Source organism: Watersipora subatra, chromosome 1 (assembly GCF_963576615.1).
Source record: "Watersipora subatra chromosome 1, tzWatSuba1.1, whole genome shotgun sequence".
In the NCBI taxonomy this organism is placed as follows: domain Eukaryota; kingdom Metazoa; phylum Bryozoa; class Gymnolaemata; order Cheilostomatida; family Watersiporidae; genus Watersipora; species Watersipora subatra.
The window spans coordinates 60,880,091-60,907,212 of NC_088708.1; the positions used below are offsets into that span (position 1 = coordinate 60,880,091).

At 34.6% G+C, this 27,122-nt stretch overlaps 1 protein-coding gene across 1 annotated transcript in view; it reads right to left on the reverse strand.

The window, feature by feature from the left end:
- Positions 1-751: 751 nt before the first annotated feature.
- Positions 752-27,122, reverse strand: part of LOC137389904 (receptor-type tyrosine-protein phosphatase epsilon-like) — a 31,086-nt gene continuing 4,715 nt past the window's right edge. Inside the window, exons 7-20 of the mRNA XM_068076075.1 lie at positions 20,602-20,675; positions 19,777-19,813; positions 18,702-18,799; positions 15,558-15,689; positions 13,619-13,758; positions 13,272-13,422; positions 12,745-12,849; positions 12,321-12,462; positions 10,990-11,063; positions 8,320-8,442; positions 6,627-6,758; positions 3,727-3,863; positions 2,594-2,729; positions 752-1,071 (exon numbers count right to left, since the gene is read on the reverse strand). Coding sequence (XP_067932176.1) covers positions 997-1,071; positions 2,594-2,729; positions 3,727-3,863; positions 6,627-6,758; positions 8,320-8,442; positions 10,990-11,063; positions 12,321-12,462; positions 12,745-12,849; positions 13,272-13,422; positions 13,619-13,758; positions 15,558-15,689; positions 18,702-18,799; positions 19,777-19,813; positions 20,602-20,675 — 1,556 coding nt within the window. The 3' untranslated portion in view covers positions 752-996. The remainder of the gene's footprint in view (positions 1,072-2,593; positions 2,730-3,726; positions 3,864-6,626; positions 6,759-8,319; positions 8,443-10,989; positions 11,064-12,320; positions 12,463-12,744; positions 12,850-13,271; positions 13,423-13,618; positions 13,759-15,557; positions 15,690-18,701; positions 18,800-19,776; positions 19,814-20,601; positions 20,676-27,122) is intronic.

The window sequence follows — 27,122 nt, forward strand, 5'->3', positions numbered from 1 at the left end:
ACCAGCATGTATGCCTCCTATGTCATTAGTTGTTCTTTCTGGCTAATACACATTTGTAGACTGCATTCCACAAGGAACATACATGTACACGTACATATATCAGCCATCCATTGCTATCAACTTTATTCAGTTGGTGTAGCCATCACAGCTGAAATAAGTAGTTGGAATAAGAATGTTTAAAATACTATTTAAGAGTTACCAGAAATATGCTAAAGCAGTTAGCTTTATTGTGTAGACAACTTCTCACAATTTGTGAGAAAGTTCTGAGAAGTGCAATTGATGTCAAAGCTGAACCAGGATCAAGGTGAAATGCACTACACATGTACCTCACCATCGACAAACACAACAACCTAAACATATTCACCGAGCTTGCATGAACCAAGGTCTCAATAAAAAATGGTGAACTACCTAGAACTTAATTCAAACAAAACTGACACAAATAACTTATGACATTTGACAGATTCCATGAATAGAAACTGTCATTCGATATGTTATGCTTAATGTTATAATTCATGTTCTGATGGTTAAACCACATCAGTGAAAGTGGTTTTCACTGCAGCGAATGACTTTATATTAGTTACAACCAAGTCGCCTACTTTCTCAAATATAGCTAATACACCAGCGGTAATCATTGAGACTACGAGTACGAGCATGACATGTATAGCTATATTTTAATTAATGTAAGACTACAAAAAACATATTATATAGTTGAACATTTAGATAGAAATCATGACCTACATAACAGGTTTAAAATTTGCTAGTACACATTCTAAGATGACAATTGTCATAAATACCGGTAGCAATATTTGATTCATGTTGCTGTTTCATATGCATATTCACTATTGGAAGTCAGGTCTGATTGTGAACATATTTATGACCATAAAACACAGCAAAAATTTGTGGTAAATACGAAAAAGCAAAATTGTACAATGGTGCCACATACAAGCGTAATAACAGTGCTCTGGCATCTATAAACGGGTGCTAGATGTCTTCATGTTATTTAAAGTTGGAATACTCGCTGAACTCTGAGAGATAAGTTGTAACAAACTCATGGAGAAGGTTGAAAGATGCCTGAAATAAAGAAGAGTAACAGACATGAGCGACACATTGAACTTTGCATTTTTGAGTCGGGATATAAAGCACAGGCTGGAGAATGCAAAATGTTTTTACCAGATCTAAATTCCTAAAATAGATCTAAATTCCTATTCATACTTTCGGAAGATTGTTAAAGGTTGACTTGCAACAAAATTCACATTACGGTTATTTGGTATCAAAAGATTCACTATGTCTTACTCTGCTGCGTTGTATGTGCAAAATATGTGGAAATGTGATTAAAAGATCTTGAAAGCTAAAAATCGAACAGTTAATCGCCGCCATCATGAGACCGCCGTAGATTAGAATATTTTCCCAAAATGGCTCAAACGGGACATAGTTGTACAAGATGGCTTCTGTTTACACTTTCACAAAGCTTCACAAGCTCTTAACCTTAGCTCGAAGGAGTGCATATCATCCTCTGATAAACATGACAAGCCTGTTGGTCACCTGTGATAGTTGAAAAATGGTGCAAAAATTATTCGCGCTGCTTGGTAGGAAGGATGGGTCACATGATCAGATTACGACTGGACGATTAGACCAAGCCAAAACAAAACTGTAAACTAGCGAGCGTCTATATTTGGTAAGGGCTCTTCGCTAAAACCTGAAGTGGTTGTCATAAATTAGTGCTATGAGAAGTTTTATATTGAGCATTTTATTGGCCTTTCAATTCATGTGAGAACATCATGTGACAAAACAAGAATCAACTGTAATGACTACATCGGAGAAATAAACTGATTCTAATCTACGGCGGTCTCGTGATGGCGGCGAATAACTGTTTGTTTTTGAGCTTTTAAGAGCTTGTAATCACATTTCCACATATTTTGCACCTACAACACAGCAGAGCAAGACATAGTGAATCTTTTGATACCAAATAGCTGTAATGTGAATTTTGTTGCATGTCAACCTTTAACATGACCAAGTTAGTATCCATGTGATGATTAATAGGTCTTGCTTGAGATAAAATACCCAAATTCAAAGTTATGCATTGAAAATTTAATAGACTCAGAAGGTTCTGTGGCAGTAGTGAATTATTTACAATGAGACCAGCAATAACAATATAACTGACAACAATCTCAAGAGTATATTATATGTACCGTACAACTTAAACTGTTGGAGAGATGAATTTACCATACAGCAAGTATCTCCTTGCGTATCACCATACGGCGACTCTTAAACTAAAAGATCATATTTACCTATAAGTTATTTGAAGGTTTTTGAACCCGTCAATGGTTTTACATACAAGTCAGACAATGGACCAACCAGTCTTTTTAATTGAAATCGGTTTATGGGATCTCAATTATTTTGCAAAAACTTCCCTGAAGAATTATGTATTGGCGGGTTAATTTGCTGAGATAAATTTACATGTTTTAGCAAAATTAGTGTTTTCCAGTTATAGAGTTCAAATCTACCTTTTTCCTTGTCATCAAATACCGTTACAATCAGGTTCGTATACAGCATTCTATGATAACATTAGGCACATAATATATTTGGTACTCACAAAGTCATCTATGAACTCTGGTCTACTCCGCCGAGCCAATTTAACTTCCAGAACAATATCTACTTCCTGTTCAATGCGAGCCCTCAAGAAAAGATTCATGGCTACCACAAACAGACCACTCAGTGTGTTACCATTACTGAAATACAAATTGATGAATCTGCTATTATGTAATATATATGGATGTTAACACTAGTAATAGTTTTAAATGAGGAAGAAAAAAGTTAATCACTAGCACTGTTTAAATTTGAAGTAAGGATTGACCTAGAGATATACCTACAATGGATAGTTATGAGTGAAGAAGGAACTAGTAAAATACCTGCACTGTATAGAAATAAGTAAGGAATGAACTAGTAATATACCTGCACTGTATAGTAATGAATAAGGAATGGACTAGTAAAATATCTGCACTGTATAGTAATGAGTAAGGAATGAACAAGTAAAATACCTGCACTGTATGGTTATGAGTAAGGAATGAACTAGTAAAATACCTGCACTGTATAGTAATGAATAAGGAATGAACTAGTAAAATACCTGCACTGTATAGTAATGAGTAAGGAATGAACTAGTAAAATACCTGCACTGTATAGTAATGAGTAAAGAATGAACTAGTGAAATACCTGCACTGTATAGTTATGAGTAAGGAATGAACTAGTAAAATACCTGCACTGAATAGTAATGAGTAAGGAATGAACTAGTAAAATACATGCACTGTATAGTTATGAGTAAGCAATGAACTAGTAAAATATCTGCACTGTATAGTTATGAGTAAGGAATGAACTAGTAAAATATCTGCACTGTATGGTTATGAGTAAGGAATGAACAAGTAAAATACTTGCACTGTATAGCAATAAGTAAAGAATGAACTAGTAAAATACCTGCGCCGTATATCTATGGGTAAGAAATGAACTAGTAAAATACCTGCACTGTATAGTTATGAATGAGGAATGAACTAGTAAAATACCTGCACTGTACAGTAATGAGTAAAGAATGAACTAGTGAAATACCTGCACTGTATAGTTATGAGTAAGGAATTAACTAGTAAAATACCTGCACTGTAAAGTTATGAGTAAGGAATGAACTAGTAAAATACCTGCACTGTATAGTTATGAATAAGGAATGAACTAGTAAAATACCTGCACTGAATAGTTATAGTATCCCGCGAAGAAGAAGCATATCTCTCAATCTTGCGACACAGAGTTAACAGCTGGATGGTGTTAGGCAACTCCCCATTTGGCAGTTGCAACTCTATTAGTAGGACATCAAGTCGCTTCTGTAATTCCACTAAAGATAATCATTTATGGTACACAACATGTTTCATGAAATAATTTGAGTGTTGTGAAACAATTATGACATTTTCAAGAGTAAGAAAGAATGCACTTGATTTAGTTTAGAAAACTGGGTTTTTCAGAGCTGAACTTAGATTCTATGCAGAGCCGGTAACAGTGAAATGAGCTGATCAGAGCTTATCTGTACACTTTAGAAAAGTACAATCAACTTTCACTGGAAAAAGATCAAAATTAAAATATATATTAATGATAAAAAGCAAAAAGGAATATGCTCATCGATAGGGGAACATTCTAATAAAAAATAGCAAAGGTCAAGGAAGAAATTGCCAGAAAGGTAAAGGTTTGGAAATAAACATATGCAAATGCGTATAGAAAAGCGTATGAAGAAACTCGAAGTCAGTGAGGAAATGGCAATGATGTTTCATGGAAGAAAAATAGTAGAATAGATGAGAAATGGTTGGAAAACGAAATAAATAGACATAGAAAAAATAGAAAGTAACCAATTAAGGAGAAGTTATTGCAGGAAGTAGAATTAGATGATGAAGATACGTAAACATTATACGAGAAATTCCCGTCATACAGCCCACGACCTTCTTCCGATAATGGAATAAGTGATAATGGAAAAAAGAAATGACAGTGCTGGTTGTTGAAAAAGTAGTTGTCAGCAGGAATTGGCGGAGTATAGTGTAAATGAAAGTTGTTCGAGATGACAAAATAAATTTGAGGGAGCACGACTTCAAAAAGGTGCAAATAACAATTTCAACAAATATAGATAAGTTCAGCGTTCTGTTAAAGGCCACGCAATCTAGTCTCCTTTCCTTTACGTTGTAGGATTTGGTCATTGATAGCTAATCGAGTGATGCACTCCCTAGCAAAGTTGTTAACAAGTTATTAATGTTTCGAACTCGAGAGAAAGCAACAAACGATATTCCAGCGGTCATTTTGTGGTGTCCTATATCAATGACAGCCTTAGCCATGGTAAGACCTTGACTCTTGTGTATTGTCAAACCCCATGCTAGATCGAGAGGAATGCCTGTGCGACTAAGAGTGGCATGGCCAGCAGTCCAAGTACGTTTGATAGGTGTAACTAGAAAACTGTTTGGGTGTTCGGGAAGAAACTTTGGACCAGTATAATCTGGAAATAACAAATAACGGCCACTGCGTTAGCCGCGACGTGGTGTTCTGGGATGTTGTATGTCCATGGCAGTTGTCAAGTTGTTTTGAAATTAAATTCAAAAAGTCAATTATGCAAGACAAAAGGTTGTAAAAAAAATCACACCTAATCTACTACTATCTCAAAACTATGTTTTACAACAATAAATCACACCTAATCACACAAAAAATCACACCTAATTTTCTACTATCTCAAACCTATGTTATACAACAATAAAATAAATATTAATTAAAGCTGTAGGCCTAACCTACTGTAATGTATGTAATTTAACAACAACAATAAGGAAATATGTTTATTATAACTCTGAAATGCAAAATTAGAAGTACATGTAAAATGGCAAGCTACTGTGTACTATACGCAGTTTGAAAGTTGGTTGTGTTGTATGTAGAATGGTTTTGATAGTGATCTTTAACAGAAAGCAAGTACGAGCGTTCACGCGTCTGGAAGTTTTATGCAAACTGGAGCAAAATAAAAAAATGTTCTCGTCATAAAGGGGCATTGTAGTTTGGCCCTAGCTTGTACGTAAGTTGTAAATAATTTCAGCTAACGTTTTAAATAATTTAAGTAAACCTTTGGTAATTAGGACAAAAAAACAAGGCTGATAAACTGTGTACCACAATTTCGTACCTGTAAATCGATCTTCGCCTCAATCGGTCTACGTTTATTACAGAAACCTTCGGATAAATTCGATTAATTATTCTTATAATTAAATCTAAAAAAATATTAAAAACTTTAGCAAGTAAACAATGCCATAGACTGGTAAAAATGAGCATGTTTTTCTCGTGAAATGCGCACTGCCAAATAGTTGTACTATCTGTCACACGGCTTTATTGGCGTATTGTAGGCCGGTCTTCACTATTATTAAACCAAGCTTTTCAAGCGTTTTGTGGTGACTTTTGGCCAAATATATCTGTCTATTTATGTATAATCAGATCAGATGGGTAAGTTTTAAGATACTGTTGACACTTTTCAAAGACTTGGTAATATATTTAAATAGGTTTATATGTGTTTTGTATCGTTATTATACTTAAACGACTCCACAGAAAAAATGTTTAAACTTGTTGATGAGATTTCAGAACAAGGGTTTGCGACGTTGTTGATGAATAATTTTCCTGAGTTGTGTGCACATGCATTTATCATAAAAACTCTCAAACATTTGCTCCGCTCGTTTGGTCATGGGAATATAACATGAGATACAAAAACAGTATAGAATGAACACCAATAATTGTCAGTCCTTACCAGTAATTTGTTAACAGACCTAAAAGTTAGCAAAACTCTTGCAATGAAACTTGTATCTAAACTGTCTTCATCATATTAGAGTGTTGTAAAAGAGTATTTAAGGTTCTAGACCAAGATCTTTAATGTCTTTCAAAGTGGTACCTACTTAGCAACTCTAACTTCTACAGTGTTAAAAAGAGCCAATTTAAACATCGTCATAGTGTGTAGTTCAGGGATAATATCTGCAAATTGTGTACAACTGAAAGGTTGAAGTAGTGTTCTACAAATATGAGACTCCGCCCACAAACTCTAATTCCATAATGCCATATCTCTATATGAATGCCAAAACACTCACTCCTTGATGTACAACACAGAGTTCCGTTTCTGAGCAGCCATCAGATCCCAAAATGCAGTGTACACATTGCACAGTTATGTCTCTGATAGCGGTCTGGGTTCCAGGTTCATATGGCCAGTATGCTTGCTCATCCTAAAAATTCAGGACACGGTTTGATAACTTATGCAAAAACTACTTTTTACTTTCATGTAAAAACTGTATAGTGTTATTTCACTTTTTTACCATTTCTAAAGTTTAAAGTGTGCCTCTTCGAAGATTGATGATTAGTACAGGTAATTATGATAAGAACTCGAAATAATTACATACTTAAAGTAGTGACCGAAATAAGTAAAAGGTGTCATAACAAGTAAACTATAAGCCTTATTTAATATTTCACATGAAGTTTAAAAATATAATAAAGATGTTCATTGGAATCACTTTTAAGCGATCCAAGATGTTGGCATTGCATGAAAAATTGACTGAATATCAAATTAACCTACTTTAATAGCTATCCATTAACGTCTTTAGTAGAAAGTATTTGAACCATAAAAAAATTTAAACTTTGAATTTATCTCTACACATGTTTATAATCTCTAGATATTCATCTCTACACATGTTTATAATATCTATAAAATCATCTCTACTCCTGTTTATAGTCTCTAGATATTCATCTCTACACCTGTTTATATTCTTTAGATATTCATCTCTACACCTGTTTATAGTCTCCAGATATTCATCTCTACTCCTGTTTATAGTCTCTAGATATTCATCACTATACCTGTTTATAGTCTTTAGATATTCATCTCTACTCCTGTTTATATTCTCTAGATATTCATCTCTACACCTGTTTATATTCTCTAGATATTCATCTCTACACCTGTTTGTAGTCTCTAGATATTCATCTCTACTCAATTTATAGTCTCCAGATATTCATCTCTACACCTGTTTATAGTCTCTAGATATTCATCTCTACACCTGTTTATATTTTCATTTCTACACCTGTTTATATTCTCATCTCTACACCTGTTTATAGTCTCTAGATATTCATCTCTACTCCTATTTACAGTCTCTAGATATTCATCCCTACACCTGTTTATAGTCTTTAGATATTCATCTCTACACCTGTTTATAGTCTCTAGATATTCATCTCTACACCTGTTTATAGTCTCTAGATATTCGTCTCTACACCTGTTTATAGTCTATATAGTTATTCATCTCTACACCTGTTTATAGTCTCTAGATATTCATCTCTACGCCGGTTTATAGTCTCTAGATATTCATCTCTACACCTGTTTATAGTCTCTAAATATTCATCTCTACTCCTGTTTATAGTCTCTAGATATTCATCTCTACTCCTGTTTATAGTCTCTAGATATTAATCTCTACACATGTTTATAGTCTCTAGATATTCCTCTCTACACCTGTTTATACACGTTCAGTTTTAGTTCAGTGGGAAAAGTGAAATATATGATGGTCAGTTAGAGGAATAGTAATGAATCTATAAATGAGTTGGTTTTATACTAATAGGTAAAGCGTTTAAAAAGATTAACGAGTAAATACAATACTAACAATTGTATATGATAAGATGTCTGACCAGTTTAGTAAACATAGAATGTTTAGTATGTTTATTAGCGCAATAAACTCTACCATCATAGGGGCAGTTCAAGTGTGCTTACACCAGGCTCAATCACAAAACTATTTAAAAAAAGTTTACCTCATTGTTGTTAAGGTGGACTATCACAGCAGACTCTCTCATGAGTAGCATATTCCAAAAGTCATGCTCTGTATGGGCGAGGGGTGTCTGTGTGACAATGAGACCAGACTTTGTATGGTAACCCTACAACAAAAATGCCAGAAAATACATACCCACCAAATTTCATCCCAAGCCCATCTCATTTCGTGAAACGCATGAAGTTCAGATAAACAAAACCACAATATAAAAGAAGATGTGGGTTGTGGGTGCTAAGAATAATACCCTATGCGCATACAGCAGCATAGCAGAACACATAAAAGCATAGCGCAATGTGATAAACACATTCCTAGTAATTTTTGTGGTTTACACGACCACAGTTGTATAGTTACAAATGTGTGAGCCTACACAGAATAAAACTTAAGATAAGTAAAATACTACAATGAAATAAATAAAAAAGGCCTACCAATTCAGAGCCAGTAACAAAAACAACCAAACTTCAATCTACGTAACTTAACAAACAACTTGATTAAAATATAAAACACGATCTGCCTAGAATTTAACGACACCCTTTCAACCATAGCAACATCACTATGTACCATGACCCAAATATGCCTTCTCAGTCTGAAAGCTGTCGATTTGATCTCCGGTCTTGAATACTGTTTGACGACGAATCTTTAGCAGATGCGCTGTATAATAATTGACTAAATTTTAAACTTAAAAAGCATCAAGCATTGTGGTTACATGCCTTCTACCAAACCTATTTAGCACAAATACAAGCTTTTCTGTGTTAAAAAAACGAAAACCGCACATTGTTTTTTTAATTACATAAATTTTGAGAAAGACAACGCTGAAAAAATAAAGATATTTTTTGCTTTGGCTGTTAGAAAAACTATGGCTCAAATATTCATGGAATAAACTGGAAATACCCAATAGTTATTGTCAGTGGCCAATTTACACTCTCGCTATCTTTGATAAAATACGGCATATAACAGACATGCTTGTTGTGGTGTAGGACATGATGACTGAAAATTGTGTTTTGCATAGTGGACCAGTGTAAAATTTTAGATTTTAATAAAATAGAATACATAAACTATTTTACTGCAACTTCTGAAAGTTCTTTAGAATACAGCTAGCTAAAGATTTAAATATATTCCTAACCTTCAACATAAGGAAAAGATTTATAAGAGAGTTAATTTTCCAGAATGTGTGGTTTTTAATATGCAGGTGATGATATAAATTAATGCAAAATAGTTTAAAAAGCTGTTTTATAGTTGTGAAATAAATTAATATTATTTAAAATATTTTTAATTGAAATAAATTGCTTTGGAATTTGAACAGTTTGGTAGTAACACAGCCTTCCGGAACAAGTTGTGATGGAAAATCACAGTTGAATTGTATAAGAATCCTTACAATAATTCCTAAAACTCTTCAATTGTTCAAGAATATACAATGATACCAAAATAAACCTTGAAGATTTAAAAAAAATGTGGAAGGTATGGCAGCCTCGAAGAGTAACGAATAAAAACAGTTTTTATTTAAATCGTATATTTTCCCTATATGGGAGGAGGCAAAGAATGAGCAAGTGTAAAATAAAATTAATTACTAGAATGAAAGAATAAAGAATCTGCGATGAATTAAAGAACTTAAGGAAGTATCGACAAAAAGTTAGTGGAATCTCAGGAGATGTGATAGACTTTTGCAGCAACCTAATTTTTCAAGAAAAAGAAAAAACAAAATCAAAAAGAGATATGAATTAGAAAGCAAAACTGTAATGACAATGCTGAAGTCTTACCATTGAAGCACATCAATTGTGTAACTCACCAAAATAGTGCTCATAGTAATTGCACTACAGAAAAAAATCTGGTTGTAGTATTTTCTATGATATTATTGGTTGAGTAAAATTTGCCAGAAAAGGAATAAATTTCACAAGTTTAAAATATGAGGACAGATGTCAACACCCATCAATAAAAGTTTCAATAAATTTCAATATTTAGAAAAGGCTTTCAGCTTTTGCATGCATATCAGGACATCTGTCCTCCCACCATTAATTTAGAATAGAAAAATTCAATCCGTGTATTGGGATGTTTTACAGCATACACACTAAAGAGTGATATACTGTATTGTACGTACACAATGTAGTCACTTATATTACAGCTACTATACAGTATACAAACCGAAGAGTAATATACTGTATGTAGACAAGATAGTCACTTACATTACATCTACTATACAGTATACAGACTAAAGATTAATATACTGTATGTAGACAAGATAGTCACTTATGTTACAGCTACTATACAGTATACAGACTAAAGAGTGACATAATGTATATAGACAAGATAGTCTCTTATATTACAGCTACAATAAAGTATACAGACTAAAGAGTAATATACTGTATATAGACACGATAGACACTTATATTACAGCTACTATACAGTATAGAGACTAAAGAGTAATATACTGTATATAGACAAGATAGTCACTTATATTACAGCTACTATATAGCACACTGACTAAAAAGTAATATACTGTATATAGACAAGATACTTTTTTATATTACAGCTACTATACATTACATAAACTAAAGAGTAATATACTGTATATCACCAAGAAAGTCACTCATAGTACAGCTAATATACAGTATAGAAAATAAAGAATAATATACTGCATGTAGACAAGAAACTCACTTACATTACAACTGATAGCATTAATATATCCTGCTTTGTTAACCTGGGTTTCTGGTAACAGGATTCTGTGAGACTCAACTGTAACAGAGTTCAACAAACAGTCATCAAATCATGTAAACTGTCATCTAAATCGAGTCTACTAAACTGTCTCTACCTGACCAACTATAGAGTTGTCTTATCAACTGCATTGCTATCCACCTGGCTGATTGTATAATTTAGCAGAGGAATCATGCCAAAGTTCTGCAGGAATCATGAAAACTTTAACAACATTATACACTGTGGTAACCAGTACAAACTATTTTGGCATCCACTCTTATGATGGCTTCAAGTCTTTTACACTGAACCTTTTAAGACGCAGTTAAAAATTTACCTCATCGATTATTTTATGTGATGAGCAACTGTTGCCACCTATACACACCCCTAAACTTAGAGTTTTCCTTTGCATTTCACTTCCAATGACATCAGAATTATAATTAAATGACCAATAAATACACTAGTTATTATAAACTACTAATATTAGTGGTTTACAAAGATTTTAAGCTATAGTTTTAATGCTACCTACTGAGGCATACACTCATACACCTCATATGCTCATCCCCTTTTAGTTGAAAACTGAAAAGCGCACCGAGAGATGATACTCCTAACTTACTGTCACACATTTTCATACATTAATGCCAAAGTATTTAAAATAGGGAACTAGGTAAAGTAATAATGACCACAGCACATTGAAAACATGCTGTAGTAAAAATACTTTAAAATTTGGTTTTGGAGTCATTTTTCATTATCAATGGACGTGTTACAATGAATGTTCCAAGCAGTAAATTAGGCTGGTAAACTTATGTGGTATTCGATAAAATGGTAAAATCTAATACTAGAAATGAGAATGTCAACTATCATGTTTAGTATTTTTAGTATTGCTTAGCATAATGTAAACACTTTCGGAACGAATTATTTATGTTGTAGGGATGGATGTACATAGACTGTATCATTTTTCATGTACTTCTCTAAATTAGCCAAACCATAAAGCAAAAAGTTACAAGCGTATCATTTACTTTGCTAACGAGATCAATATAGTTGATTTTAGTTGATGCAGTTGATAGTAGTTGATTTATATACGCAGTGGAAAAAGGAAACTCTTTCATAAACCTGCTATCGGTTCGGTCTACTAGCATACTCACTACTATGAACTTACATTAGCGCTGAATAAAACACCAAGCATCATGGTAATAAACCGCTTGTGATGAAAAAATAATGTTAATTCTTTTGGAAATAGAATCCCTGAAAGCAAATAAACAGTAGAACTACCATAGACAACAAACGTGAGAGTTGACATACGCGGCAGCACGCTCTGGTCCCTGTTCCGATCTCTGTTCTCGAGAGCCTTTCCTGCGGAAAACTGGTTATCGGTGATGGGAGAGCATGTAATCTTGCTTCTATCAAACATCAGTTCCAATGTGCATTTCTCCTTACCATTTCTCTATGAGAAAAAAAGTTGGATGGATTGACTAGTCAAAATTTGCAACTACTTTGTATGGTCATACGCTGTCTAATGCAATGCAGGCCGACTCATTTGCAGATTTACAAGTACCGTCTATGCCTATGCACCTCACCTTTCTTTTTAGAGCCGCAATTCACCATCACACATCTTGCCGTTAGGGCATTGTATATACGCCTATTCTCTCACCACCCAAATCCACAACTTCTCACTATAAGAAGCAGCATTTGCTATCAGTGAACTGGGTTCAGCTTAGAAACTTACATTCCTCCACTTGATCAGTTCCTCATCAAATTGAGCACAAGTTACAGCAGTTTCTCCACAGACAAGAGCTTCTACCAGTACCTCATAGAGAAATGCATATTGCTCCTGAAACATACCCACAGAGATATACGCAAATAAACAATGCAAAATCTAAATTATGTTAAAACAGTGAAACAGGACAGGCAATGAAATGAACAGTCTCTCAAACGAAAAATATTCTAGTTTAGTTATACGATTGCAAGAAAATAAGGTTACCTGGCTTACTACTAAACTTGATCAAGTTATAATAACAAATAGGATAAACAGTTGATAAACAAATATTTTTAATAATATCATTTTGGCCCTAAATCACTTTTTATTTTGAATTAACCTGGTCTTAACCTGGTGACTGGTCTTAATGTTGAAACAAGTAGAGAGGTACTAATGCTAAAACTGGTCGTAGGTGATCAATATATATCCCCACATTACCTCAACTATTTTCGATCATACTAAAAAAATTGTTACATCAGATCTCCGAAAAACCATACCGCAGTTTGTATCATTTTAGGCCTCTGCAATCTCATTCTATGAACACAAGCCGCCACATTCACTTTTGATTCTGATTTTTTAGGTTGGTTCATTGCCTCTTCAATCAGCAGATCTAGTGCAATGAATGTCCCAGTCCTTCCAACACCAGCACTAAAAACAGATATATGAGTAGAATTACATTAGATTACATTAAGATCACAGACAGCGTCTTAGAAATAATTAAATGCTTTATTCTGAGGGTAAAAGGTTAAAAGCAGATCAAGTTCGTAAACTATTTTAGCAGCAGGTGGAAAAGGAAGATATTGAGGATGGATATGACTAGTAAAATACTAGTACTCGTACTCACCTGCAGTGTACTATTGTAGGACCTGTATTGATAGCCATTTCCTGTTTGACTCTGTGCCTGAAGTCTAGTAACCCAGCAGTAGTTGGAACTCCATGATCAGGCCATGCGGTAAAGTGAAAAAGTCGGACTGCCCTTGTTCTCTAAAGACATAATTTCTCAGCATGTTAGGCTGTTGTACACCAAAACAACTTGTTGAATGTACTTTGCTTTGAGAAAAGCATGATCTGTACGCTACTGATCTTCTGTCATTTTCTAGAACTTTAGACCTTTTTTCCCTCATGACCTTTTTCCCTTGTTATAACTGTCATGTGAATCTATTTATCTTCATCTGATTAGTTTGGAAGCAGTTTTACCTACCATTTCCATGCTCTGTTGTAATAATATACATTGTGCATAATTATACAACTTTAAATGTCATGCAAATTCTCAATGAATATTGTTTTAGCAAGCAATTTCCTTTAGAAGGTATTTATAAAATAAAAAGTTTGAACTTGCAACCAAAATAAAAAATCCCAAACTGTAGCTCTATATAATTACAGTAGTTGTAAAAGATGAAAATGGCTGCACTGTTATCATTATACACCTGTAAATTCATCTAATCTCTCTGTTAATTTTTTTATGTAAAGGCAAGACATCACCGTTAATAAATTTGTCACTTTGAAATAGCAAGTGCTGTAAGTTATACTGAAACAATGATAAAGGTTAGAATAACAAACAAAATATAGCGTAAAGAAAAACTTTGGCAGAGACACGTAAGATAGACATAAAATAAAGCAGTTTGCACCCTTGTGCAATTATTAGTCGTCTAGCATCAGACAACTTGCTACCCTAAATTAACTACATATATCAACCTAGAAGTCTCATTTTCACTCCTAGGCAATTTCCTATATTTCTATTTTGGAAACATTTCATTGAACATATTCTGCGCAAAAAAGAGATACCAATAAAAAAAACACAAAGGAATTATTAAAACTGCTTGCAAGAAGGAAGGTAAATGATTTAATATTCAGTTCCATGAGGAGAGAAAGATATATCAGGAATTCATTATTAGACTAGAATTTACGTAAGCGCAAACACTGAATGACCGAACACACTAGGAGACACAGACTTAAACCATAATTGTCACGTACAACTTTCATTGTATTTTCTAGGTAAATCAGCCACATTGATTCCGATTTTGTACTCAAAATATAGATTGGTCCACTATCCTTCAAAGTCATTTAGGCTTTTTTAAAGCATTCCAATATCCATTTCGAAAACAACAAAATCGGCATTACAAGCTCCGCCCATAAATATGTGACGAAACCTAGCTTTTTCAGGAACGAAAGTTAGGAATGTTTAGTCCGATTTAGAATAATAGAGATTGGTTTCTTAAAACCCATTATTATCTAAATCCAGCCTGTAAAATAATCTCACTCTTTTGTGAAAAGTATATAAACTATTTAAAATTGCTCATAGCTTGTTACATGATGTTTAAATAGGCTGAACGGCGAGAAAAATGAGCTCAAAAAGCGCGGTTTTATCACAAGCTAGCGTTGTTATCTCGCTTTTTTAAATATGCAATGTTAAATAGCTTATCTACCTTTCAGAAAAAACTGAGATTATTTTTAAGGCTGAATTTAGATATCAATGGATTTTAAAACACCCATCTCTATTATTCTAAATCGGTCTAAACATCCATAAGTAATTTCTGTTCCTAAAAAGCTAGGTTACGTCACATATTTATGGGCGGAGCTTGTTGTGCTGATCGTGTTGTTTTCGAGACCAATATTAAAACATTGTAATAAAGCCTTCATTACTCTGAAAGCTAGTGGACTCATCTTTATGTTGAGTACAAAATCGGAATCAGCGTGTCTGATTTACCTAGTAAATACAATAAAAGCTGTACGTGACAGTTATGGTTCAAGATGTAGTAGGGGAATGAACGGGTGGTACCTACTTCTCCAAAAGTGTATTTGAGTTTTCTGATGGTATACTCAGCAAACCTTTGTTCTTCCACCAGCCTCACCTCAAACCTCCCAAATACTTCACAAGAAATCTCTCCCTCTGGATAGTAGATAGAGCATTTGGCCTATTCCAGAAAAAATAAATATTAATTTACTCAATTACCTGACACAAGTTATGTCTCTAAATTGCAACAAGGCAAAACTTGTTGCAATTTAGTGACCTATATTGCGTCTATAAATTGCAACAAGAAATGAATATACACTCATCTAGTTTCATTCCATTTTTTATCAAGAGATATATCAATATATATAAATGTGAAAATACACTATGTCTGTCTTTCCAGCTATAGATCTTAAAATCTTGGATTAAAGAATTCGTACCAAAGATTTGTTCTCAGTCCTGCCATTTATCAGTCCAACATGGTACCCATTAGGCCAGCAAGATTGAGTTGGTAGCATGCTGATATAAGTCATTATATGAGAGGCAATACCCAACGGCTTTCCGTACGACGTGTGTCATAGCAAAAGGTCACGAAAAGCTGTTGGCTCACATTATTAAAAGCACTCAAATTTTCCATTGGCAATGTGCCAGGCTAATAGCAAGCAACCTTCACTACTTCTTAATGTTTATAAGACAAAACACTGTTCTCATGATATGTAGTTTAAAAGATAGAATGGCAAATGTCGTTATATATTAAATACAAATCAATTTTCTGTGCAAAAAGGCTTTCCTATTACTCGGGCAATGCCAGGTAGCACAGCTAGTATAAATACAGTCAAACATGGATAACTCGGCCACGGATAGCTCGAAAACATGGTTAATTCGAACAGTTTCTTTGATCCGTTCCCACGTAATGATAAATTGCTATAGATAACTCGAACTCAACACTGTTAATTCGAACTGTTTTTTTGCCCAACGGCTACCGAAACGGTTGTTATCGCTTTAGAAAATCACTTTATTCAAAGCCATAGAGGTAAACCTCATATTTTCGTAATTCATAAGCGTTGTTATTACCACCATCGGCAAAATAATTTTGTCAACGACCTTTCTAAAGGTTTGGTCAAATTTGATTTATACTGCTATACGATTAATAGCACGGGCTTGCCGGGTCACGCGCGCAAGGATATTCGCCAAGCACATACAAAACAAAAAACAGCATGTTGTTTTGTATGTGCGTGGCGAAAATCCTTGAGTGCGTGACCTGGCTAGCCCGTGACGAATAGTTTTCCGACGTTGATTCCGTGTTGAATCAACGTCGGAATGTTGAATGTTTAAAACGTCTTAAAATTGTGTTTATTAAACGTATACGTACGTTGTCTTAGCTAAAAAACTATTCATCGTTTGACCTAAACACAGAATACGTGTGTACATTCAATAAGTATCAATTCAAAAAGCGTGAGTGATATACAATGTACCGTTAAACCTCGTAAAACTTTTAATTGAACTGCCTCGGAGTGTTGCTCTTAACGAATCCCAGGTAAAGTAAGGGATTTTTCTTTGGTAACTTTTTCTTGAAGTTGCATAAACTTCAAGAAAAGTCGGCAAAATTGATCGTGGGTAAAACGCTCAAAAGAAAAAGATGTATTTTCTTTTGAGCATTTCAACAACGATCAAGTTTTGCCAATGTCAATCTAAAAAAAACGTCCTGGCAATAACATCACCTCAAACAACAAACCAATCTCAAGTGATAGAAAAATCTCTATACTTTTTGATAAAAACGTTTTAAACTTTACATTAGAAGCATTTAATTTGAAACAAGCCATTTGTGCTTTTGATTTATATTATAGTTTGCATATGTACATGTATCTACTAATAAATAAGTAAATACATGGACTTGTGACAGTGCGCTGATAACTTGAACGCTCTGATAATTCGAACACTTTTGCTCGGTCCCGTGAAGTTCGAGTTATCCATGTTTGACTGTATATAAATCACAGTGTTTGTCTGTCGCTAGTCTGTCCAGCTGTAGCAATAAAGTTTTAAGAACTAAAAATGCGCATCACAAAGATTGGAACTCAGAGCCTCCAGCTTACTGTACCACAAATTATTTGGGCACATACATATGCAGCGCTTGCAAAAATACTAGCATGCTTGGATCTTAGCTTGCAATGGCCAAAATCATTGATAATGAACAAAACTTTGCTTCTTTTCTTTATTTACAGCTTTTACATTAAATCTTCATTTATTTTATTTACCTGAATTTTCTTTATAACTAACTTTTATCAGTTTCATTTAAAACATGGTCATTTGTATGAATATTGTCGATTTCTAATCTAATATGAATATAGCATAATAACATGAATAATTTCCTTTCTTCAACAGACGAGTATCGAGTTCTTTACACTCGTTCATCATAAAAGCTCATTACAGTATTTGTTTTATGTATTATTTTACACTTTTTTTCGAACGCCACAAACTTGTGATTTACATTCTCTCTTCTCTCGTCCAGATCAAAAAATTGGTTACCCCCTCGAGCTTCATTGATGTATTTTGTTCCGATACCTCATTTTTACGTTAGTGCCAGCATCGCTACATTCAAAAATTTATTGGATAGTTTCTCCAGAAATAGTAATCATTTTTATACACACAGTTCTACGTCCTAAATTGTTGTTATTAATTAACTTTGCACACTCATAATTTTTATTCAGTATCAAATGTTTGCATTGCAATCATTGTAGTAGAAAAGACTCGATCTAGCCATTACCTGCTAATTATTTCACATTTAAACCCATTCACCATTGTTTTATTTTTTCTGTAAATTTTTTGAACTGCGCAAAACACCTTTCTCATGATATAAAATTTTAAAAGATTTCTATTTTTATTTTGATATAATAAATTTTGTATACAACAAACAAATTCCAGAGATATTACAAATATTATAAATTTTGGGGGTTGATATGCTACTGAAGAAGCCACCACCCTAAAAATGTGTAATGAGCCATTTGTTTACTTCATGGTGGTGTGGAAATGACAATAGTAGGTGTCAGCTAGCTCCAATGCCTTCATATAAACTTTAGTATGGTAAATGCTGTATGTTAAATAAATATTAATTTTTCGGGAAAAAACCTGTTTTATTACCCATATGATGTCAGGTATTCAATTAACTAAAGTATATCCTGAAAATCGAGTATCTTACCCTGTTGGCCTCCACTGGATTCGTCAACATAACAATAGTGGAAGAATTGGTATCATGAATCATCCTCCACATGTCTTCAATAGTATGGTCAATTGGACCTGGTAAGATGACCAGAGCAGCCAATACATGCAAGAGAAACAACTACTAAATTTAAGTACATAAACCAGCTTCTGAAACATTGAGCAATATACAAAGTCAAGTGTTTGACAAATGTGTAAACACAATCAGTAAATAAAGCAAAAAAATGTCATTGGCTGCATATTCTGCTTTTGAGATAACCAAATAATAGAGAGTGAGCAGTATTACAACAGCACATGGGTAACAAATCACTCCATCGGCACCAATACAATAACACGTGACTAACATCACATTAGCTCATTAGTAACAATATAATGGTATATGGACACCAATACAATAGTAACTAGCACTATATTAGCCCATTGGTAACAATATAATAGTATACGGTCATCAATACAATAGTGGTTAGCACTATATTAGCTCATTGGTAAGAATATAATAGTATATGGACACCAATACAATAGTGGCTAGTACTACGCTAACTCATTGGTAACGATATAATAGTATATGGACACCGATGCAATAGTGGCTAGCACTATATTAGCTCATTGGTAACAATATAATAGTATATGGACACTGATGCAATAGTGGCTTGTACTACATTAGCTCATTGGTAACAATATAATAGTATATGGACACCGATGCAATAGTGGCTAGTACTACATTAGCTCATTAGTAACAATATAATAGTATATGGACACCGATGTAATAGTGCCATGAAAACAACAGCATATGATGATTGAAACTAATATAATCAGTTTAATACAAAATAATACAAAAAAAATTATATTCCGAATAAGTCATTTTTTTCGAACAGGCTTCTGGAATGGATTATCGTCAAAAATGAAAGTTTGACAGTAGAATGAATGCGAGTCAATACCATATTATTAAACTCAAGAGAATGCTTTATAGGAGGTAAAATGTCAAATATGATGTGTGACATATGTGCAAAAATAAACATGGGAAAGAACTATATTGCTTAGAATTGATAGGGTACCTTGGCATGCTATGAATTTATTTCTCTTCTTGGCATCCTGCAATCATATAGAGATGGTTGATAGCTTTAAGTTAGCAGAAAACTACATGTATATCCTACGTTAAAGCAAATTTTGGAATTATGTCACCTTTACTGCTAGGAGGGCGCAACTCTGGAGGAAAATTTTCAATGTTCTGAAGAGGTCTAATCAAAAGGCTTATTAATAAAAAATAATTACCAAAATATACTAAAATTATAACGCTTCACCTTCACTGTTTCTTTTTACAGTTCATGAAATGCTGACCATGTAACCTTAGAGGTTTTAATGACAGGGCATACTGTATGACACAATATTAAACATTGATAATCAAAAACACATCTATTAGCAGATCAAGAAATCTGATATAATGACAGGTTTAGTTGCAACGGGCAAAGTAAAATCAAAGAGTGCAGAAAACTGTGTAATGAATTAAACAGTTTCTGCAAGGGTACAGTAAAAATACAGAAACTATCATGGTACAGTTTTTATATCATACTAATGTAGAGAAAAAATATTACAGACTTCATAAGCTTTTTGCATGTCTTACATAGGTTTGGCTGTTTAAAAAAGCTGTAATGACACGCTTTGGCAAGGTTCATACTACTTGGTAGTTATATCTGATTTTTACGAACCCACAACTACTTATATTGTGTAGGAGTGCGCTCATCTCCCTTCACCAGTGAAGGCTCACTAAAGGCATAAAACCCAGGCCATGAGATTGCATGAGATATCTGCTCATCACTAACAAGGGATTAGAAAAGCTGGCCATATAAGGATAGTGAGCCTTGATAAGTCTACCATAATACCTTAATGTAGTTAGCGTTGATATAATCTGTGTCTGAGTCATTGGCTATAGTCAGCTTTACTCTTGTAGCGTCACCTGTAACACATGGCAATAAAATGATGCTTTCACCATGTCAGAGATACATATAGCGTCCTGAATAAATAAACACTTCAAAACAAATAGAGAAGGTAAATATGAAAAGAGTTCGCATAGAATTTCAGCACAGAATTATGGATTACCCAAGTACGTATATATACAGTCCAACCTCTACTAATGATCACCTCAACAAATTAAGTCTTCAACATATGAAGTCGCCAACATATGAAGTCTCCAACATTTGAAGTCTCCAACATATGTCGTCTCCAACATACGGAATCTCCAACATATGAAGTCTCCAACATATGAAGTCTCCAACATATGAAGTCTCCAACATATGAAGTCTCCAACATATGAAGTCACCAACATATGAAGTCTCCAACATATGAAGCCTCCAACATATGAAGTCTCCAACATACGAAGTCTCCGACATATAAAAACTCCAACATTTGAAGCTTATATATATATATACTATTTTGCTACTAACTTTCAATATGTGCACCATTTTCATAAAATTTTGGCCAATTTTCACCATTTTGATTTTGCATTGTATAATTACCATGGTTTTTATACCCTTACACACGATTTTCTCACCACACGATGCCAACCTTGGAACGGATCATCATCGTAGTCCGAGGGTGCACTGTACATAAAATATTTAGATCTGATGTCACATATCATTGAGAAAAACGTCTGTTTGCATGTATTTAAGGTATAGTAACAAAGAAAACATTTTAATTTAATTTTAGATACGGCTTTTGTTTGACTATTATGTGTAACTACCTGCAGTATTTATTAAAGGTTGAATTGCAACAAAATTCACATTACAATTATTTGGTATCAAAATATTCACCATGTCTTACTCTGTTGTGTTGTAGGTGCCAAATATGTGGAAATGTGATTACAAGCTCTTAAAAGCTTAAAAACGAAAAACAACCGTAGATTGGAATCTCTTTATTTCTCTGACGTAGCCATGAAATTTGGTTATTGTTTGGTCACGTGATGTTCTCACGTAAATTAAAAGGCTCAATATAAAACTTCTCGTCGCAATAGTTTATGACAAACACTTCGGGTTTTACCTAAGACCCCGTATCAAATATAGATGCTCGCTACTTTACAGTTTCAGCTTGGCCATTCCGTCCGACAATTCAACGTACGTGTACATGTCTGAGTTGCGATCATAAAAAAATGTCAAATTCTGAAGAGTTAAGACCCTGGCGTTTCGAGCCTGACGCTCTATCTGAAGAAGATCCTCAACAGAATCAAACTTCCTAGCAAGTAAGCACCGTCACTAGCCAACTCTTATGTGCCAAGCTAGCTAGTAGTACCTAATAGTTTTACCTAGAGAGTGATAGAATGAATATTATTATATATATATATATATGATTTTAATGATGATAATTATTGCTTCATATTGCGAAAAAATAATTACAGATTTTTCTCGACTGACAACATTAACAATTTTAATATTTAAATCTAGTGCTGCACTGATATACTGTTGGATAACAGCGACCTGATGTATTAGCTATGGTTGCATAGACATATCTGTTCATTTCTTTAGGAGCTAATACCACCGACTACAGAGTGGTGTGTTTGCAAGCGCTGTCAAGACATGCCATCTCTTCCTGAATGTTTGTGCTGCCATGATGTTGAGTTTGCGCATCGTCCCCATGACCGCGGGGAGCATGAATGCCTGTGTATGCATCCTGGTGTGAACGAACTTGTGGTGCCTGCACCCCTTGAGTTGGGGTGGAATAATTACCTGCGATATCATAGTGAGTTGGATTTTCATTTAATGCCAACAACACCAAAGCTATGCTAATGTGTCAAGCATTATCGACAATTTTTGTGTTACAAATTTAATGCATCGGTTGAACACACATATTCTGAACTCGTGGAACACAAGGAGAACTGTTATATTTGGCTTGTACACTTACTACAGTAGAGAGTGTATTAGTTTTATGATTTTATTATATAAAGATCGAGATTGTTTTGATGATCAGCAATTATTGTTTTTCAATAATTGTTTTGGTAGATAATCTATTCCCATTTGGAGAGCCATCGCCAAATGCTCGGAAAAGGTTGTGTGCATACCGCAATCTTGTGTTTTGGCTTATGCCACAAATCTTGTTTGCAAGTCTGCAAACTCTTCTTCGTCATCCGTTGGTGGGAAAAGAGCCCGAATCTTAGACACCAAGCAGGCAGGTAGAGGCCGTCGCTCACCGCGACGAATTTGCGGCATAAGCCAAAACACAAGCTTGTGGTATGCACACAACCTTTGTAACAACATCCGTTGTAATGGACCTCACTCTCAGGCCGTGGGAAATTAGATCGGACTGGCATTGCTTGAAGCCTTATAGCTCCAGAGCGTTAGAGCTGGTGGTCTCCGTTGACTGCAAAGTAAAGAAAGTTACGACCAACAATCACTTTCACATTATTTGAATGAATTATTTAGCTAGATCAGCAACTTCATGTTTATGTATTGATGACTACTAAAAAATTTGGGTTTTTGTCAGGCTGTGAAGTAAAAACTGTCAAAGTTTTACCTTGACAAGATGGCTGCTGACTATTAAACCGCAGCTCTGATCCATCATAGTGTAGGCCCCGTATACTGCGCAATGCCCCAGACTATCGCACTTACCGTCACCTGCCAAATCAAGCTCCCAATCGATTGCTGCCATCAATCCCTCGTTATGCAGGGTGTACTGCTCAGCAATACACTGTAAAATATTGTAAAACTTCATTATACAAGATTAATTTGTATCATTATCATTAGTCTAAGAATGTAGAATCCTCTTACCCCTTTTTGTGCTATATTATGATGAAGAATCAGAATTTTAAATTATAATATATTTCGTTTGAAGGATAACATATTTTCATTTCAAGAAAAAAATTGCTTCTAAATGTCGTTATTCAATTAGTGTGCCAAGCTTTTACTCACATTTTCCGAGTTTATGGGTAAATATTAACACTCACATCATGTAAGTATTCTCTTTGTTGGTAGGGGCAAACGCTGTGGCTTGGTATCGCGATGTTCAGGAGCGACAGAAAACGGAGGTTCTGCGTAAGGCATCCACCAGAAAAGAGTGATGCAGCTGCCAGCAGGGGGTTGATTACGTGAGCTCTGTTCACCCTGGCAGTTGTTTCCCAAGTGTATGATTGGTGACAGGAGGCACATGTAACCTTGAACTCTACCCATCCGCCTTCTCGCACAATCGTGAATGAGCAGGGGAGGGCGCAGGCGTGGCAGTGAAATAGTCGCTGGAGTGCTGTCAGACTTACTATTATTTTCTCCACTTTGAAGGAGGATTCGTGTCTGAAATCACAACCCAATAGTTGACTTGCAATAAGATTTGTACAACATCATTTTCTGTTATTATATCATATTTGCTTGATCAGAAAAAGAATAAATATATAGCCATACAATCATGACACAGATTTTACAAAACCTTATCAGAATCCATGATATTGTAAACATAAAAATGTGAGTAATAACTCTATGGATATTCTTTATATTTTGTCAAGTTTGGTTAAGTTCAGCTCTATCTTACATGTAATTGCCAGCGTTTGACGCTGGCCAACATAGTGCTATAACTCTATAGCGTTATAGTTGGTTGGCACAAACTCTTCATCATCTAATACTAATAATAATCATCTAATAATATTAATATGCTATTAACGATGATACCAGAAAATGACAATAACTATTTTATATAACATATCTATAAGTGAGTGGGCTTAAGAGTGAAACTTATAACATTATTTTACCAATTATAGATTAATATATTACGTTTTACGGATAGATATGCAGTATGAATTATTTTTGTTATTATAATAAGAATAATACACGTAATTAAAAAGATAAAATACTAATAATATCATATTACAATTAAATGACATTAAAATTGTAATATTAAATATAGATTAATACAGTAGTATTAGGAGAATACTAGAAAATAACCCGAGTTACTACTACTAATACAAGTAGTTCATAAAATAAATTACTCACGTGCTTTGGTGACATGTGGAGTATGCAAACAGGTTAGAAAACAGGTCGTCTTTGAAATGGCGAAAAACAAAGGTAAGAGTAAGCAGGCGAATAAATAAAGTTTGGCACATCCAGCTTCACCCAGTTGCTCCACGCCCGGTGAAGGTCTGGTCTATTCTCTGCTCTTGGCCAAGAAAAAAGGTGCTTCTCAGCTTGGCAGCTTCACAAACACGATGTGACGCGTTAGACATTATGACGTATTGAAATTAACAAGTTTAATACGAAAAAGCGTGTCCGCTATTTGCGATAGAACAAACTTGAACTGAAACTAACATTATCTGATCATGTGATTTACAATTCCCGCCATATGGCGCAAACAATTTCTACAGCATTTTTCGACCATCATAGCGGACCAAAAGGCTCATCATTTTTATCAGAGGATGATATGCAATCGTTCAAGCTAAGTTAAAAAAATTAAACATATTTTTATGCTAGGTTTTGAGATATCAGTGCTCAAAGTTGCAGCATTACGATGCCAATAAAATAGACGCGTAAGAACAATAGACATGGTTTTTATTGCAAGCGTGAAGTATATTTGTGAAAATATTTCGACGAATAAGGATGCATGAAAGTATAAACCTAAACTATCTCACACATATACGTCACATTTTAGCCTTTTTGGAAAGTGAATCCAAACTACGGCGGTCTCATGTGGCTGCGATTTTCTGTTCGTTTTTGAGCTTTTAAGAGCTTTTAATCACATTCCTACATATTTGGCACCTACAACACAACAGAGTAAGACATGGCGAATTTTTTGATACCAAATAGCTGTAATGTGAATTTTATTGCAAGTCAACCTTTAAGGTGCTGTAAAAGATCTCTGAGCCGTGAAATAACATTGTGTAAAGGTTGAACTGCGTGCTACAGAATGAAGGTAGTGAAAGGAAAAGAATGGCAACCAGTGCTTTTCATGTCAAAGGTCTGCTTTAGTTTTCAACAAACATGACAACTAAAGCAGACCTTTGACATGAAAAGCACACAAGAATTGCATAGGAAAACATTGTCTTTTTCTACATCAAAGTATCCAAGGCTAGTCAATACTCTTCGCACATTCATGATAGGTGGCAGACAGGATCACACTTATCTAATAGCAATACCAGGGTGCTAAATACAAGACATGCAATATTTTCACATTTCTTTAGCCAACACAAGTCTCAAGGTGTTCCCACATTTGGCAACTGTGTAGACGCAATGGAACCTGGAAATTATTGGCTATGCAGCTCCAAAACCATTAAAACAGCACCTAGCAAAATGATGTTATAACATCCTAACAGCCAATGCAACAAAACAATTAAAAGTAAACATCATAAAAATAAATTGTGCTACACATCAGTTTGTAGGCTAGCTGTGGCTACACATACTGTTCTTGCAGAATTTTATTGATCATTCGCAATGAGGTTTGATGTGAACGCAAGTTGGTGAACCTCATGCCACAGAGATGTGCTGTGCAATATCTCGGGCTATATGGGCTCGATATGCTGATGTGCAACCGTACTTGAGAAACATGGAATGACCAGTAACGAATGCTAGTATAACGGATGCCAGCCCGCCTTTGACTTGGACCAATATAATGAACCTCGACCAACCCTCGACTTTAGTCCTGCTAAACTGAGAGAAAGCCCAACCAGCTCAAAATCGGCCAGAGGAAAGGTGACCAGCCAGCGCCATTCGAGCCAGAGGGGTGGGCTTAAGGTTATAAAAAAGACATGCATGATTCGTACTCCTGGTGCTATCTAAGGAGCACTCAAGCCAGACTGTTGTGTTGATTATACCATACTCTACATTATATTTTATTATTATACGAGTTGAATATATGTGCTCATTACAACTCAAAGTGGCTGGTTCTCTTAGTGTAGAGGAGTGAAGGGTCACACGAGATCCTTTACTTTAGTGTTATGCCTAATCTGACACACAAGCCCCGAGGTATAAAAACACACTTTTACATTAACTGATTAATAGCGATGAATAGATCAGTGTAAACTATTTTACAGTCATGTCAGTAGTAGGGCAACTAACAATAATGTTGGTTAAACTAATATCTAGTCTTAAAACCAACAACAACTGTGGTCTGCATTAGTATTTTACTACAAGTGATTCACCTGAGTGGGAGTGTCCAATACTATCGACGAAAAATTGCAGCTTACAGCTAGTGACAACCCAATGGTGCAATGAGCCTGCTAAATACTCAGACATTAGAAAATTACATTTAACTATAAAAAGATAACACACAACTAAAAGACCTCACACGCGCTACGCAGCCTAGCGTTTTTACTAGTCATATTCCCATAACAGGAATAAATCTGACTAGATAAATAATAGACTGAACATGACCTCTAGGATGAACTTATATACAATTTTAGTAGATTCTATCAGAAAGTATCAGTACTTTTCTATGATTC